Consider the following 17,690-nt stretch of genomic DNA (forward strand, 5'->3'; position numbering starts at 1 on the left):
TTACATTGACTACATATATATGTATTTTTTCTCCCAAAATAGAAAGAAAGAATACATTTAGTAAGAAAAGTTAAAGTACATTGATACATATTATTTCCAAGCTTTCGAGGGCCAAATAAAAAATCAAGTGGTGGGCCCCGTCTGGCCCCTGGGCCTTGAGTTTGACACGGTTAGAAATAATAACATGTCTAATTAAATATCACTTTTCTGCAGATTGCATACTTTTCCTTCCCTCTTATTTGCTTTGTATCAAATCCTCATCTTCATGGAACTGCTGTGACACAATCCCTAGGCTTAGCATCATCACCGAAAAGAACAGAACCTGTAATTTTACAAACCGTTCAATAGCGCAAATATTTGAATACTTTGGTAGTTTAAATATAGGTTGTCAGCTTCAATGTTTAAATCACATAATTTGTTAAAAAAAATTGATTAAAACGAAGAATGGGCTGTAAATATAGCTTTTTTTTTTTTGGAAATGGAGTGCATTTTTGCCGTCACACCCTTGATTAAACAAGATAAAGCAAGCTTAATTTTGGGGCAAAATGACATCATCACATGTAGCGTGTCCTTGGAAAAAGAGAAGACTTAGGAAAAATATGTAATTTTATTAATTTGGTTTTTCAAACAATAAGACCACGTGTGCGGCGTCACTTCCTGCATGCACTTCACCAGAAACACCATACAAGCAATTAGTGACGGCGACCAGGCGTGAAGTAGTTTGTATCTACATACCATTGTTTTATTATATGCAGAAAACAAAACCTGAAGACTGGTGGATCACTTTACTACGGTAAAAATGTATACATCCAACATCCTCTCTCTCACACACACACACACACACACACACACACACACACACACACACACACACACACACACACACACACACACACACACACCCACACACACACACACACACACACAAAACAAACAGTGCCTTTACATTTCATAAAAGTACAAGCAAAATAGTTATGTTTATTTACAATGTACTACAACAAAGCACTTATTTGAAATAAATATTTGTCTTCCTTTGGAAAAGTTGTGTATTTATTGTGCAGGGGGCAGAAAATATTTAAGAAGAGAACTTTATTTTCTCGCAGGGCCAAAATCCAATTTAAGCCAAGCTTACAGTATGTTTAGGATTCAGATCTATTAGACTAATGTAGCTTGTTTTTTAGCACCATTTTGTTAACATGGATATTTTTTTACCCCATTTTAATTAACAATTACCTTCAAAGCGTGACCTATAGTAATCCATCCATCCATTTTCTACCGCTTGTCCCTTATGGGTTCACCAGCTGCACATGGTATTATTCTTTTAATTATTTGCCAATTTGAGGCACCATATAGTTCCTGTAATAATGGCCAGTATAATTATTTGCCCATTAGAAGTGCCATGCCACATTTCAGTATTGGACTGATAAGCTGTGTCTCAAATTGAATATTTCCATTCCATCTGTATACTTCAATACTCTGTACATTGGGTACTTACTTCCTGAATTCTCAAATTTTGACAGTGTAGTGCACACTACCTAGAAATAGCAATTGCAAATATTTATTCAGATCCTCTTCTCTCCTCTTTCATGGTGAATTGCAACGACTTGACGGAGCTTTATCATCAACACTTGGCTCGCCCCATAACATATCTGCCAGCTTGTATACTTTGAAAATTACGAATTATGTATTTCTTTCTTCTATTTTTATTTTATTTGTATTCATTTTTTAAACTGTTTTGAAGTGCTACGTTTATCATTTCACATTCACCATTTTGACAGTTTTGAGTGCAACATCTTGTGAAGGCACTTATGCACTTAAAAGAATAAGTGCAAATTCGGAAGCATACTAATTGAGACACAGCACGAGTATTTTTATTTTGCTATACTTTTACAATTATGTGAATAATTGGCCTTGGTCACTTTTTCTCGAAGTACTGTAAAAAAAAACAATTATGCTGTTCATTAATTTTCTATATTGTTTAGGGTCAGAAGTGGGCTTGAGTCTATCCCAGCTGGCTTTGAGTGAGAGGCGACGTACACCCTGGACTGGTTCATGACAGGACACACATATACAAACAATCCTTCACACTCACTTTCACACCCACGGAAAATTTTGAGTCTCCAATTAGCCTAATATAGATGTTTTTGGAATGCGGGAGTGGGAGGAACGCAGTGTTGCAGGAGTTAAGCCATGCTAGCATGAGAAGAAACTCCACACAGAGGTCCGAGCCAAGAATGTATCCCAGAACCTACTTTTCTACAGTACAGTCCTTACAGTTTCTGTTGCCAACTATTGGAGTGTGTGGGTGGGCCCTGTAATGCGAATTCAGTAAATGGATTTTTGTACCATTCAATGCAAAAGGCCACAGTACTGTAGATTTGTATCTCTAACTCTATTCCTGGTTCTACTTTAGAATGCCTGGGGTATTTGACAAAGTCAGGGCAGTGCTCCATTAGCACAGTGGACTGTCAACTTTCACCACCAGTATCTTGAATATCAAGACAAAAATTAATGTACTGTACCCACTGTGGGAAGAAAACATTCAGGGCAACATGTGGAAGTCGGCTGCTATACTTCACTACAGTCGGCAGGGATGCGATCAAATATGGCTCAAGAGTAACCCCATCTTCTGTAGGGTCAAATGTTCTGACACTGAGTGAGTCTTAGGTGCAACTATACTTAAATATGGTGGTGGGCACTGACTCTTTGGACCCCCTATACTGGATTAAGTGTATTCTGGCACTCACCACTGCAGGAGAGAAGCGTATAATTTCCAGCATTAACTTTGTCGGCAAGTTATAACATTCTGAATGAGACAATGAGTAAAGAAAAGACTCTACATTCTCGCTAAGATGTGCCACCATCTTCTTCAAAAATAAGAATACAAGCTGTGTACTCAGAGTATTCCACACAATTTTCAATTCAAGACACTGGATTTACAGTACAGTGGAGCCCGTTTAAGTCGGTCCCGTTTCATGTCAACCAACTTGTTATAAGTCCTGGTCCACCACTTCAGTCATTTCTATGAAAAATCAGTCTGTTGAGGTTGACAGTTGTGGCAGTATTGTGAACATCATCAGCAACATACCAACTGTCTAGTTACACAGCATTGAAACATACACACAGTGACTTCCTGTTAAGTGCAAAGCTTCAAAGTAAAAACAATGCAGTATTAACCTGAATTCTACCCCAGTAACGAACAAAATGCACCTATTTATATTTTTTCTTATATTGTTAGCCACCAGAAGAAAGATTTGCGCATGTATGACATACTGTACAACCGAATTACTACAATAGCTCTATTAGATCTATCCATCCATCCATCCATCTATCCATTTTCGACTACTTGTCCCTTTCGGGTTCATGGGGAGCCTGAAGCCTATCCCAGCTGCCCTCGGGCTGAAGGCAGAGTACACCCCGCACAAGTCGCCATCTCTTCGTAGGCTCTGTTAGATCCATCCATCCATTTTCTATACCGCACTAGGGCCTATCCTAACTGACTAAGAGTATAAAATATCACATACAAAAACACAAGAATCTACATAAAATATGCACAAATGGAAGAAACCATGTGAACAAACTGGTATAGGTTGAAAAATCGTTTATCTCTTATTCTCCTTATGTCTCTGGACAAAGTCAAAGGAAATGTGCAAACAATGGCTAGTTTCGGGTTTGGTCATGTCGATAACCGCTTATCTTGATGTGAGTTAAACGGGTTCCACTGTAGCAGCAGCAGCAGCACTGGCTACAGACAAAATAGCAGTACAGTGAAGCATTTCAGTTAGTAAAACCAACCAGCCAACCGACCAAATGAGAAATTACAAGATTTTACAGGAGTCTTTTTAGGGTCTTATGGATGGTTCGGTCCCTTCAGAGATGCCGGAAATTCTCTGTAAACTCTCGTACCTGTACTTGCCCTCCTCGACTTGAGGAAATCCACCTACTCCTAACCACAAGCATTCAAGGACATGACTACCTTCATTAGAAGATGTAATCATATGGGCGGAAAATCTATTTATCTTTCAAGTCTTTGACTTTGTTCTCTTTCTCGTACTTGTCTTTGTCAGACTTTGTTACACTATTGTAAGACGGCGGGGAGGCAGTAGAGGGAGTCATGTCTGTTTTGTCCGAGGTGGAGTTCTCATGGTATTTGCTGATGACCATTACGTCCTTATCGGGGTCTCGTAAGCCCTCTTTTAACTGCTCTTTGTAGAGGGCCGAAGCCTTCTTCATGGTCATGCAAATCATGTAGCGGCGGAATGCTCTCTGGATGATAACGGCGGACATGTCCTCCTGCTTGCGGCGGAGCGTCGTGGTGATGGGCTCATACGACACCTTCGAGGGGTTAGAGGCCATAAAGCGCTCCTCCATCTGTCCGCGCAACACATCCATCTCACCGCCTTCACCAAGTACTCGTTTGGTGAAGGCAAAGAGGATGTCGAGGCAGTGTATGCGCTCACCACTGACCATTGGCAAGTCCATAGAGATGAGTTGAATCATGTTAGGCTTGGGCATACGCAGGGGTGGATCCAGCGCATCGGCAAAGTCAGAGAGCTTGCTGTACTCCATAAACTGTGTGGCATCGGAGTCAAAGCGCTCCCACACTTCGTAAAACATCTCAAAGTCGTCCTCACTTAGTGGCTCTGCGCTCTCTTCTGTGGCCACACTGAAGTTCTCTAGAATGACGGCAATGTACATGTTGACCACAATGAGAAAGCAGATGATGATGTAGCTGACAAAAAAGAAGATGGCCACTGATGGGTTGCCACAGTTGCCTTTGTAAGTGTTCCCCGGATGCTCCATCTGGCTGTTGCAGTCGGGCTCCCTCTTGTTCAGGATGGGTGCCAGCAGACCATCCCACCCACCTGAGGTAGTGATCTGGAACAAACAGATCATACTGTTTCCAAAGGTCTCGAAGTTGAACATGTCGTCAATTCCGGACTCGTGCTTCACATAGGCAAAGTTTGACATGCCAAAAATGGCATAGATGAACATGACCAAAAAGAGCAGAAGGCCAATGTTGAATAGGGCAGGAAGTGACATCATCAAGGCAAAGAGAAGTGTCCGAATGCCCTTGGCCCCTTTGATAAGGCGGAGAATACGTCCAATTCTGGCCAGACGGATCACTCGAAATAATGTCGGGGACACAAAGTATTTCTCGATGACTTCAGACAAAAACATACCTGCAAAAGTAAAAAACACAATATATCACAATTGAACACAATTTAACTGAACAGTGAACAAAAAAAAACATAATAATAATTACATTCTTACCTACAATTGACAGGATCACCACCACAAAATCAAATACATTCCAGCCTATTGTGAAGTAATAGTGACGCAGGGAGATCATCTTCAGTACACACTCCCCTGTGAAGAGTACTATGAAGACCAGGTTGATCCAGTAAAGAATGGTGTCCATATCTGGGGTCTGGTCGTCCGTCTCTACCATCATGGTCACCATATTAAGGCAGATGAGGATCATTATAACAATGTCAAAAGCTTGCTTTGTTATGCAGTCGAACACGCAGCCTTGGAAAGCATTCTGGAAAAATAAAATACAAAACATCAATGGGTTATAACTGACAGGATCAATATCCAGCATCAACAAGATCTGTGGGCAGCTCTGCCTTACTGTTGGCCTAGGAATAGGTTTTTGTGGTTTCTTAGACCCGAGCTTCTTCATAGCATTGTAATATTTTTTCTGCTCCTCTGTCATGAAGATATCTTGCCCTCCAAAGTATAGAAAATACAAAAAACATTGTTATAACCACAAACAATAACTTTTATTTAAATGCATCTATGACTTTGGACGTTTTTAATGCCAGTTAAAATGTTGCATTGTGACACAAACACAATCTTGAAAAACTTTAATTGTGACTTTTGGCAGCAGTGCAAACATTTACAGTGGGGAAAGCAAGTATTTGACCCAATTCTGATTTTTTTGTCATATAAAGAAATGTAAAACTGTGTAATTACATGGTATTTGATTTATTGACGTTATTGTTGGATTCCAAAACAAAGGTGATTTAGGCCATGTCTATACAAACACAGATAGTTTCAAAAAACGCATATCAGGGGTTAAAACGATCTCCATCCACACGAGTGTAGTTTCAAAACTGTCTACAAACACACGCGTATACCTGCTGTCATGCACATTTTGTCGAATCAAAAGCCTGGAAAAGCAGCAGAATCTGACATGGTGTTATGTTTATTTTGATATACTAGATGTACATTATCTTTAAAGCCAGCCTGTACTTACACTTACACAGTGCCTAAAACGCTTATAAGTGCCTGTGCTGCTGAAACCCAACACTTGTTGCAATATAACACGTTGAATAAGCTGGTGTTATATATACAAATAGAGATGTGTGCATATACATGTGCATTTATTTCTAAAATCAGTACTCACTAACAAGGAACCAAGGAAACCTCTTGAATGCTTTTGTGCCTAAAGCGTACAGATGTGTGTGTGCTTCATGGATTTATAACGCATTTAATCATAAATATAGTGATACAAACTAACAAGGAGGAAGGATACATATTTTTTTCAAAACAGGTACCTGTCCTTGTCACAAGTGTCACATTTTTTATCAATGTGGAGTGAAAATAGCAGCATGTTTATGTTCAAACCTACAGTAAATCCTCTTATTGTTTGTTTAAAGCGCACAACCGTGACGTCATCAGAGGAGTACAAGTTTCCTTTTAAGGTGTGTACACGCATACGCTGAGAGTTTTGGAACGCTTCACCTTGGTAAACGTTTACAGAAGTGTGCGTTTTTTAAGGACAATGGTACGCGTTTGCTTGTGGACAAGGGGCCTAAATGCAGAGATAAGTATGTGGTATGTGTTTAAGTATGCGTTATCATGTGGACGTGGCCTTAGTCGTTGGTGGAGAAAGCCATCTTTGCAAGCACAGAGATTATATGTTTCTTGAAGTTGTAGTACTTGTAGTAGTGCACTTGCATTTGTAGTTATTTTAGTAGTATACTTGTAGTTTCTGTTAGCTGGTCAGCAGGGTTGCAAATATGTCAGGAGGAATTTTGGTGAGAGAAACATTACAAAATAGAATGTTTCCACCGCTATGTTTGACAGTAGTGATGCTGTTGTTGGATTCATATTTAACATTGTTCTACAAACAAACACGTCCAGTCCACTTGATGCCAAACACCTCCATTTTGTAGTCGTGGGACCTCAACACATCCTCCTTGTCGCCTTGTATGACTCACTCAGGTGTTGCTTGTCATACTTCAGACAGTATATGTGTCTTCTTGAGCACTGCAGGATGTCAATCCATTACAGAAAAGTGTGTTACTAATGTTCTTATTGCTGACTGTCTTCCCAATTCCATTGACAATTAAGCAGTTCCTCCCTTGAAATTCTGGACTGGGCTTCTTAGCCCACCATGTGGAATCTTGCATGACGCTCCAGAGCAAGAGTGATTGACTGTTGCCTTGTATTTATTACATTCATTAATTATTAGACAAATAGTGCTCTCTTATTCACCAAGCTTCTTGTTGATGGTCTTATAGTCCTTTCCAGTGTTTCGTTCTTTGACAGCTCTTTGGTCTTACCCACGGTGGTTTGAAGGGAAGAGAGTGGTTGTGTCCAGGTGTCTTTTATACATTTCTCTTGGAGATGAATAAAGTACCTCTCTATCCATCCATCCATCCATTCGCATGATAAATTAAGATTAAGAGTACTTTCTTGTAGGGACAGGATTCTTTTTTGTGTTTCAGCGACACATAACTGCTCTGTGGTATACCAATGCTTGCTGCTTGGTAGGGGACAGAATACTCATTTACCTCAATCAAATACAAGTTCATTTATAACATTTGTATAATGATTTTAAGGATTTATTTTACATTCTGTCTGTCTCTTTTAAAATAAACAAACCATAAAACGTCTGGACTGTTCAAATATATTTTAGTACAAAATCAGCTGAGGATTCAAATACTTATTTTCCTCACAGCTTCAAAAATGAAGATGGTATGCCAATGAGCTTGGGTTTTCTGAAGCTCATGCCTTCGGTAAAATCCATACATTCAGTCTTTAAACATAACGTTGATTATATTGACTGAAGAAGGGTACTTATCTTTTTTTTCTGCTGGTTGAAGTTGTCAATAATCACGCCAATGAACAGGTTGAGGGTAAAAAAGGAGCCAAAGATGATAAAGATGACGAAGTACAGGTACATGTACAAGTTCTTTTCATAGTTGGGCTGATGCTCCAGCTAGAGTGATGACAGCAGAAATAAAATACATTGTCATTAAGGTTTGCAAAATGTATGACAAATGCATTGCAAAACAAGTAATGCATGGTCTCAGACAATGTATCCTCCTCCAATTGTTCATGACACAATACAGTGTATGTCAAATAAATATATTTTCCATTAAGTTGTACAACACAAACATTGATTAACACATACACGAACTGGCCACAACGTTATGACAACCAGCACAAGACAATAGTTTGTAGTAGGGCTGCAACGATTAGATTGTAGTCAGCTGGAGGCGTGTCTTGATGAAATTAAACAATGGATGTCCGCTAACTTTTTGCAACTCAACACTAAGAAAATGGAAATGCTGATTATCGGTCCTGCTGGACACCAACACTTATTTAATAATACCACCTTAACATTTGACAACCAAACAATTACACAAGGCGACTCGGTAAAGAATCTGGGTTTTATCTTCAACCCAACTCTCTCGTTTGAGTCACACATTAAAAGTGTTACTAAAACGGCCTTCTTTCACCTCCGTAATATCGCTAAAATTCATTCCATTTTGTCCACTAGCGACGCTGAGATCATTATTCATGCGTTCGTTACGTCTCGTCTCGATTACTGTAACATATTATTTTCGGGTCTCCCTATGTCTAGCATTAAAAGATTACAGTTGGTACAAAATGCGGCTGCTAGACTTTTGACAAGAACAAGAAAGTTTGATCATATTACGCCTATACTGGCTCACCTGCACTGGCTTCCTGTGCACTTAAGATGTGACTTTAAGGTTTTACTACTTACGTATAAAATACTACACGGTCTAGCTCCAGCCTATCTTGTCGATTGTATTGTACCATATGTCCCGGCAAGAAATCTGCGTTCAAAGAACTCCGGCTTATTAGTGATTCCAGGGCCCAAAAAAAGTCTGCGGGCTATAGAGCGTTTTCTATTCGGGCTCCAGTACTATGGAATGCCCTCCCGGTAACAGTTAGAGATGCTACCTCAGTAGAAGCATTTAAGTCGCATCTTAAAACTCATTTGTATACTCTAGCCTTTGAATAGACCCCCTTTTTAGACCAGTTGATCTGCCGTTTCTTTTCTTTTCTCTACTGCCCCCCTCTTGCTTGTGTAGAGGGGGGGGGGGGGCACAGGTCCGGTGGCAATGGATGGATGAAGTTAGTAGAACAACTGTGTTTTCATTACTGTGTACTGTACTATATATATATATATATATATATATATATATATATATATATATATATCAGTGACGTTTTCATGGAAAGAAAAAAAATGTAAAAAGAAAAAAAAATAATTAAATTGTTATATGTATCCAGTGATTATACTGTAAAGTTATTTTCCATTTAACTTCACCAGTTTTAGATTATTTTTATTCAAAATCGCTGTATTTTCACATTTGCCGTTCAAATACTGAGAAGAGATGGTGCGGTGACCAGCAGCCAGTTGAGGCACGTCATTCAGTGCCTCAACATGGATTCCGGACTCGGCTAACTGCTGGCCCGCTGTGCAGTGAGACCGTATTGCTATATGAACTATATTATACATTTCCATAGTTTAGTTAGCTGAGGTATATAATGTACAGTGTATTTTGTCAACAACTGTATGTGTGTAACGTATTTCTTGTGCTGAGCGATCATAAAACGGATGCAAAAGACGCACTGGCTGAGGCTCCAGTAATTCCGCGTCCTGCACCCCCGCCGTAGAATTGTTATATCAACTAAAGCCCACACTTAAACTTTCCACGTGCAAGATTGAATCTATTTAAAAAAGTTATTTCATAAGAAGCCAAAAAGTGCAAAAACAATAATGTTCGTGTTGGAGGAGTTGTGAATGACTGCAGGGCCACAACATTAGGTACACCTGCAGACTACAGGTGTACCTAATTCACAACTCCTCCAACACGAACATTATTGTTTTTGCACTTTTTGGCTTCTTATTAAATAACTTTTGTAACCTATTTTCATGGGCTTTCCTCTTTGTGATGTTAAGTTCCTGTTATGCGCTGTTGTACAGTATATGCCTTGAGCTCTTATTTTGAAGGCGCTAAGAGCGGAAGTGATGACACGGAGTGGAGCGGAGGTTTTTGAAAGAAGGTAAATAAAGTGGTCCTCGTGTAAACTGGAGCCTCCGTGTTTGTTATTTTGTAGTTTCATACAGTATAGGCGACATTTATAAACCCTTGGTTACACTTTTTTAAATGAGATTAAATCTTGTACGTGGAAAGTTTAAGTGAGGGCTTTAGTTGATATAACACTCCCGTCAGGGGTTGCATTAATCCAGCACAACAGCGGCGAATGGACTTCATTTATAAGTAAAGGTAAGACCATAATAAAGTTTTTTTTATTAAATGTGCTTTTTTGTGTGCTACAGTTTGTATGTGTAAAGTTAAAGTTAAGTTAAAGTACCAATGATTGTCACACACACACTAGGTGTAATGAAATTTGTCGTCTGCATTTGACCCATCCCATTGTTCACCCCCTGGGAGGTGAGGGGAGCAGTGGGCAGCAGCGGCGCTGCGCCCGGGAATCATTTTTGGTGATTTAACCCCCAATTCCAACCCTTGATGCTGAGTGCCAAGCAGGGAAGAATGCTGGTATGAGCTTTTAAACATAACCCGTTAACTGCTGCCAATCAAATGGTGAATAAGATACTCTTTAGGGTTCATATGTTTGTAAATCTGACTGTGATGAAGTCAATGCCTCACCAGCCATCAACCTCACCGCACGTCACTGATATATATACATACATACATACATACATATATGTATATATATATATATATATATATATATATATATATATAAATATATATATATATATATATATATATATATATATATAAGAAATACTTTAATTTCAGTGAATTCTAGCTATAAATATACAATTTGTTAGTGCGCTACGGGCTCACGGACAAACCATTTCTCGTCATGAGCAGACATTGGACGAGATGATCAGACTGCTAAAAGAGCTTCATGCTAATGAAGAGCAGGCTCGAACGCCAACAGCACCCACGCCCATGACTCCACATACGGCCCTCGTCCGCTTTGGTAGTGGTAGGATTTTTTTTTGTCAAGAAAAAGGATGGCTCGCTTTGTCCATCCATCCATCCATCTTCAACCGCTGTCGCGGGACAGCAGCTCCTGCAGAGACCCCCAGACTTCCCTCTCCAGAGCAACATTAGCAACTTCCTCCTAGGGGATCCCGAAGCGTTCCCAAGCCAGAGAGGAGATGTAAACCCCTCATTTGGTCCTTGGCCTGCACCGGGGTCTCCTCCCAGTGGGACGTGCAACGAGGACCTCCCTAGGGAGACGCTCGTGAGGCATTCGCACGAGATGCCCGAACCACCTAAGCTGGCTTCTTTCCAAGCAAAGGAGCGCGTCTCTAAGGGAGATGCCAGCCACTCTTCTGAGAAAACTAATTTCGGGCGCTTGTATCCGCGATCTTATTCTTTCGGTCATGACTCACACTTCATGACCATAGGTGAGAGTAGGAATGTAGATAGCTCGGTAGACCGAGAGCTTTGCCTTCTGGCTCAGCTAGCTTCGTCCATGTGTTGATTTCCGCGCTCTTAACAAGATTACTGTCAGAAAAAAAATACCTTCTTCGTCTTCTTGACTCAGCCTTCACTTCACTTCACAATGCCGTCATTTGCACTAAATTAGACCTACGCAATGCCTATCACCTGGTGCGTGTTCGTAAAGGTGATGAATGGAAAACAGCTTTCAATACCCCATTGGGACATTTTGGTATTTTGTCATGCCATTTGACCTCACCAACGTCCCAGCTGTTTTTCAGTCTTATTAACGATGTTTGATGATTGACAGGTTGTTTTTTTTTTATCTTGACGACATTCTTATTTTCTCCCAGTCCATCCAGTCACACCGTCAGCATGTACAATTGGTCCTTCAAAGACTGTTAGCAAATCAATTATTTGGTAAAGCTCAAAGATGTAAATTTCATGCATCTTCAGTACCGATTTTGGGGTTTATTGTGGAGAAGGGCCAACTCATACCCGATCCCGCCAAGATTGAGGCGGTGGTGGATTGGCCCACTCTTACGTCTAAGAAAGTTTTTCAAAGGTTTCTGGGTTTTTCCAACTTTTATAGGCGGTTCATCCGCATCTTTAGTAAAGTCACGGAGCCATTAACCAAGCTCAGATCATCCAAGGTTCTGTTTGTTTGGACTCCTGCTGCGGTGGCGTTTATGCGTCTGAAATACATTTTTACCTCAGCTCCGGTTCTTGTTTGCGCTCATCGTTCTCTCCCTTTTTTTGTTGAGGTGGTTGCTTCGGACACAGGGGTGGGGGCAGTACTCTCTCAGCACTCTGAAGTGGACCAGAAATTGCACTTATGTGCACGGCGTGGCGCAGTGGGAGAGTGGCCGTGCGCAACCCGAGGGTGCCTGGTTCAATCCCCACCTAGTACCAACCTCGTCATGTCCGTTGTGTCCTGAGCAAGACACTTCACCCTTGCTCCTGATGGCTGCTGGTTAGCGCCTTGCATGGCAGCTCCCGCCATCAGTGTGTGAATGTGTGTGTGAATGGGTAAATGTGGAAGTAGTGTCAAAAGCGCTTTGAGTACCTTGAAGGTAGAAAAGCGCTATACAAGTACAACCCATTATTTATTTATCATTCTTCTCGAGACGCCTTTCGCCAGCAGAACACAATTAGGATATTGTTAATTGGGAACTCATGGCAGTCGTTCTCGGCCTGCAGGAGTGGAGGCACTGGTTCGAAGGGGCGGCTCATCTGTTCGCCATCTACACAGACCATAGAAACCACTCCTACATACGCTCCGCTCAACGACTGAATCCTCGCCAGGCACGATGGGCTCTTTTCCTCACAAGATTTGACTTTCTGGTTCACTCAATGAGAAACCAGACGCCCTATCGAGAATGTTTGCCCCTCAGGTGGAAGAATCTGCTTCAGAGACTATTCTTCCTAATTCCTAGATTCTTGGGTCTCTCCAATGGAAGGTGGAAAGGCGGGTAGCGGAGGAAAATAAGGACACACCCGCTCCTCCCCGATGCTTCCCTGGTCGTCTATTCGCCCCTTCCCATTTTCGCTCCGAAGTGCTGACATGGGCACACGCTTCCAAATTTGCTTGTCATCCTGGAGCCTGGCGTACTGCATTCCTGCGTTCACTGTGTTTTTGGTGGTCTTCTCTTCAAACGGACACGGAGGCTGCTTTGCGATGCGTGTCACCAACACCCTACTTCATGGTCCCACTACCTCACATGGGTCGAGTACGCCCACAACACCTTGGTGTGTTCATCTACTGGACGGTCTTCATTTCATGTCGTTCATGGTTTCCATCCCCCCGCGTGTCCCGCTCACGAAGCTGAGTCTTCTGTCTCGTCAGTGGCTGCTCTTCTGCAGCGAGTCCATCTAGTCTGGCATGATACAGTACCTGGGCAGCTCTATCTCATACGGCGCTATCCAACCAGAGGTGGGCCAAACGACATCGCAGGAAGGCTCCAACAACCAACCAGGGGTGTAGTTGTCATCGCGGGACCATACACTGGTAGTGGAATCCAAGAAGTTGGCACCCAGATTTAGTGGAGCGGATGATCAAACTGGTCTCTGCCAGACTTAAACTTCCTCCATCTCTCAAGAGGTATCCCGTTTTTCAAGTGTCCCTCCTGAAGCCCGTGGCCTCTTGTGACCTGAGCCCTTCGCCAGTGCCTCCTCCTGCTTTGCGGTTGCTGGACGGCGATCCTGTATTTTCGGAAAAAATTATTTTAGATGCCAGGAGACGTGGTAGGAGAATACAATATCTCTTTGATTGGGAGGGTTATGGCCCAGAGCATCGTTCTTGGGTTCCGCGTGGCCATATTTGCGATCCGTCTTTGTTGTCTGATTTTTATCACAGACTTCCGCAGAAGCCAGGCAGACCGTAGACCGCCAGTTAATTGGGAAGGGAGGAGTACTGTCACACGCTATTGTGACACCAATTTCCATCCACGTGTTTGTCACCTTCTGTTATGGTGGTAAGACCATTTTGGTGTTCAGTGTTTGGAGCAGTTAATTGGTTTTTCTTTTGTGTCTTGTGTTTTTCTTTGTTACAGCCCCTTTGTTTTCTGTTACAGACCTAACCACTCCCAGAGCCGGGCATTATTGCTGCAGGTGTGCGTAATTAACAGGCCTATTTAATCACACCTGTATGGGCAGGAAGGCACTGGCTGATCACTCCTCATGGACACAGGACTTTGGATTCATGCTCTGGATTCTTCTCCCCGATTCCTGTTTCAGTAAGACATTCTGCTTTCCTGCCCTGTATAGTCTTCCTCCCAGCTCTGTTCTTGTTTATTATATTTTACCTGTTGCAGCATTTTTTGCGGTGCAATCTTTTGTTCTTTTTTTATGTATCGTAGTTTTTTGTGATAGACTTTAGTGTTGCTCTTTATCCCTGTCTTGAGCAATAAAGACACTTTTTGTTCTTACTCCTGCCTGTGTTTTGCATCCTGGGATTCGTTAGCCTCTTAGAGCACCACCTAGCGTGACACTATCTACACTTCTGATAAAATTGTTACGGCTCAGGTTCCTGCCAACGCCGCTCATCCGTCTGTGCGCACCTCGGGACACGCCCACGGGTGCGCACATCCAGGGACGCACCGCGCACGTCCCCGCCCTGCAGCAGCCACCAGCTGCAATCACTCACCGGCAATCTGCACACCTGGAACTGATGAGGGCGAGCTGGTTAAAAGACCAGTGGACCCTAGGATCGGGGCGGGAACTTAGTTTTCTCATGGTGTACCGTAAGGCTTATGTTCTCTCTCTCTCTCTGTGTGTTTCCCTCGTGTCTGACATCCTTGTTTGTTCTCCCGTGCCTCCGCAGTGTTTACCTTCCGTTGCCCTGGATTTTGACTGCCTCCCTCGTTTCCTTGACTCCTCGCTTGCCCCTTGACTTTGACGCCTCTCTCTCGCCCCGGATCACCTGCCTGCCCCATGGATTGCCTCGTTTGCTCTCGTCAACACTTGGTAACACACTTCAGCTAACTACACACATAGTCTTACACCACACACTCTTGTATTGTAGTTCACACTCCATTTCCTTAGTTCAGTAGTATTGTTTATTATTGTTTATATATATATTGACTATATATATAATAAATAATTGTATATACTGCCCCCTGGTGTCTGAGCCGTCACCTCCCCTTTAGTCCAAACACAACAAAAATGTAATTATCACTAATTCTTCTGTTTGATACTTTACATAAGTTTTGGGTGATACTACAAATGTTGCTATCAATCCAATACCAAGTAGTTACATTGGTCATAGTTTAAGTTGTTCGGTGTCCAGGGACGTATTTAATTTGTTTATAAACAATAAAAAGGACAAAAGATTTTGGGATAATAAGAAATATTGACGTAATCATTGTAGTATCGACTATATTTGCGCTTGTACTTGATATCGTTACAGTCGATGTCTGTGTAAACCCAGCTGTTGGCTGACATCGTCTCACAAGATGTAGTTTCTCTTTAAATATCCTTCTAGAAAATGGCCTCGCAAATATATATCTGCCACCTAATCAACGTTTTTTTCTCCTTCTCTGCTATCCCGGTATGGCTATGGCGCAACACTTCCGGCTTCCTGCTAAATTGAAACTTGTGAATGGATACTCAAGTATCCAAGTGAGTATCCAATCATAGTCTCGTTAACGTCAGGCTACTTAGATAGGCTACTGTCAATAACTTGTGATCTGATTGGCTATCGCAACTGTCTATCAACTCTATGTCCCCATTCACTTACAGTGTGCCCGCATTGTTGATTCTGAAGGCCTCGGGCAGATTTCGTTCAGCATGGCAACATAAGCTAGCTGAATTCTGATTGGATACAAACTAAAACTAAAAACAACAGCACTGGAACAAGCATAATATGACATGAAGAGAATATGAATACTTTTAAATATTTAGGGAAAGTAAATTCAAAAATAATTTTATCTTTAATTATGATCATGATTTCTGGTTATGTTAGGCCAGCAGAGAAGGCTTTGCTGGCCTTAACGGCGCATCACTTGTTTCTAAGCCATTCTCCCTTTTCTATCTCCACACTGATTATGCTTGTAATATGTGCGTCTGCTTGTTTTACCAGCAATATCACGACGTGACGACGGCGCGCCGTCATGTCGGGAAAAAAATTGCCTCGGTATTTTTCAGAAGAAGTCTAGAACCATTTTTAACTAATTATCACTGCAATACTTTATTAGTACTGCTATACCGTAGAACCCTCATACAGAGTATGCAACTGTACGTGACATCACGTGCAACAAAGGTATCGAAATTGGGTACTGTTTGATTTTACGTTAATCGGTAGCTGGCAGTACCGACAAGATTTGGTTGATACCTATTATGAACTACAAAACCAGCACAACTTTCCACAGGGAAGACAGTTTTACATCACTATAAACTGAAGGCCTCTAAAAAGAAATAAACCTATAACCAACACCTTTTAAACGCCAAGATTTACTGTATAATTGGAAGAGTCTAAGTGATTATTTCAAATAAAAAAACAAAGCTTGTGCAAAATCCCCAATTTGGAATTTAATTTTAATTAATTAAAAAAAAATGTGAATTTGAATTGAATTGGCTCCACCCCACAGTATTTTGAACTTAGACTACAAGAAGTGAAATTAAATTGATTGCATTTAAGAGAAATTCTTTAAAGCCAGGTTACAGAAACAAAGATTATTTCTTCATCTATAAGGTATTAGTTTAAATACCAAAAATTTACACTTTACCAACATTTCGAATAGTGGGATAAAGTAACACATTCTGGGTAATAAAGTACTTTTTCAACCATTTTCCATCATTTAAAAGTTACAATATGTCAATAAAATTATTATGACTGTTTTAGAAAATATGTTTCTATTCTTAATTATTGATGACATATATTTGCTGTAATTAAAATAAAATGTGCATATGTAAATAAAGTAATGTATTAATGTAATGTAAATTGGAATTTGGGAGCCATTTTCAATTCGATTCGGAATTTTGCACAAGCCTGCTCAGAACATTAACAACTGTTAATCATTATCTGGGGCTGTTTTGGTGGTTGTGGTACTGATAAACAGTACTTCTGCAAGATATATAATCTTAAAGAGTGAGGACTACCTCAGAATTCTTCAAAATTACCTCAATCAACAGTTGGACAACTGAAACCTGTTCACAATTGTGCGTTCTGAGAGAAAAATGATCCTAAACACAACAAAACTGTTTTAGGAATTGATACAGCAGGCTAACAATAATCTTCTGGAATGGCAGTCTCACAGCCTTTTGACAGGTACAACAAATTGAAACTTGCTAAGAGACAATTGACCAAATATTAAAGGGTGTGTGTGTAGATATTCAAACGTGCATGTTTAGTTTTGACCATGTGTAGTTTGCAGAAAACCCTAACCAAATTCTAACATGTGCAATAAAGATGGACATCATTTAATCATTCCATCC

General features: G+C 41.0%; 1 protein-coding gene across 2 annotated transcripts in view; it reads right to left on the minus strand.

Moving 5' to 3' along the window:
- Window positions 1-217: 217 nt before the first annotated feature.
- The window catches only part of scn1lab (sodium channel, voltage-gated, type I like, alpha b), a 119,481-nt gene continuing 102,008 nt past the window's right edge, over window positions 218-17,690 (minus strand). For both annotated transcript variants that reach the window (XM_061978273.1, XM_061978282.1), the window contains 4 exons: window positions 8,096-8,233; window positions 5,636-5,740; window positions 5,275-5,545; window positions 218-5,183 (listed from right to left, as the gene is read on the minus strand). In XM_061978273.1, the coding sequence (XP_061834257.1) occupies window positions 4,012-5,183; window positions 5,275-5,545; window positions 5,636-5,740; window positions 8,096-8,233 (1,686 nt within the window). In that variant the 3' untranslated portion in view covers window positions 218-4,011. The remainder of the gene's footprint in view (window positions 5,184-5,274; window positions 5,546-5,635; window positions 5,741-8,095; window positions 8,234-17,690) is intronic.

This window comes from Nerophis lumbriciformis, linkage group LG01, assembly GCF_033978685.3.
Source record: "Nerophis lumbriciformis linkage group LG01, RoL_Nlum_v2.1, whole genome shotgun sequence".
NCBI lineage: Eukaryota > Metazoa > Chordata > Actinopteri > Syngnathiformes > Syngnathidae > Nerophis > Nerophis lumbriciformis.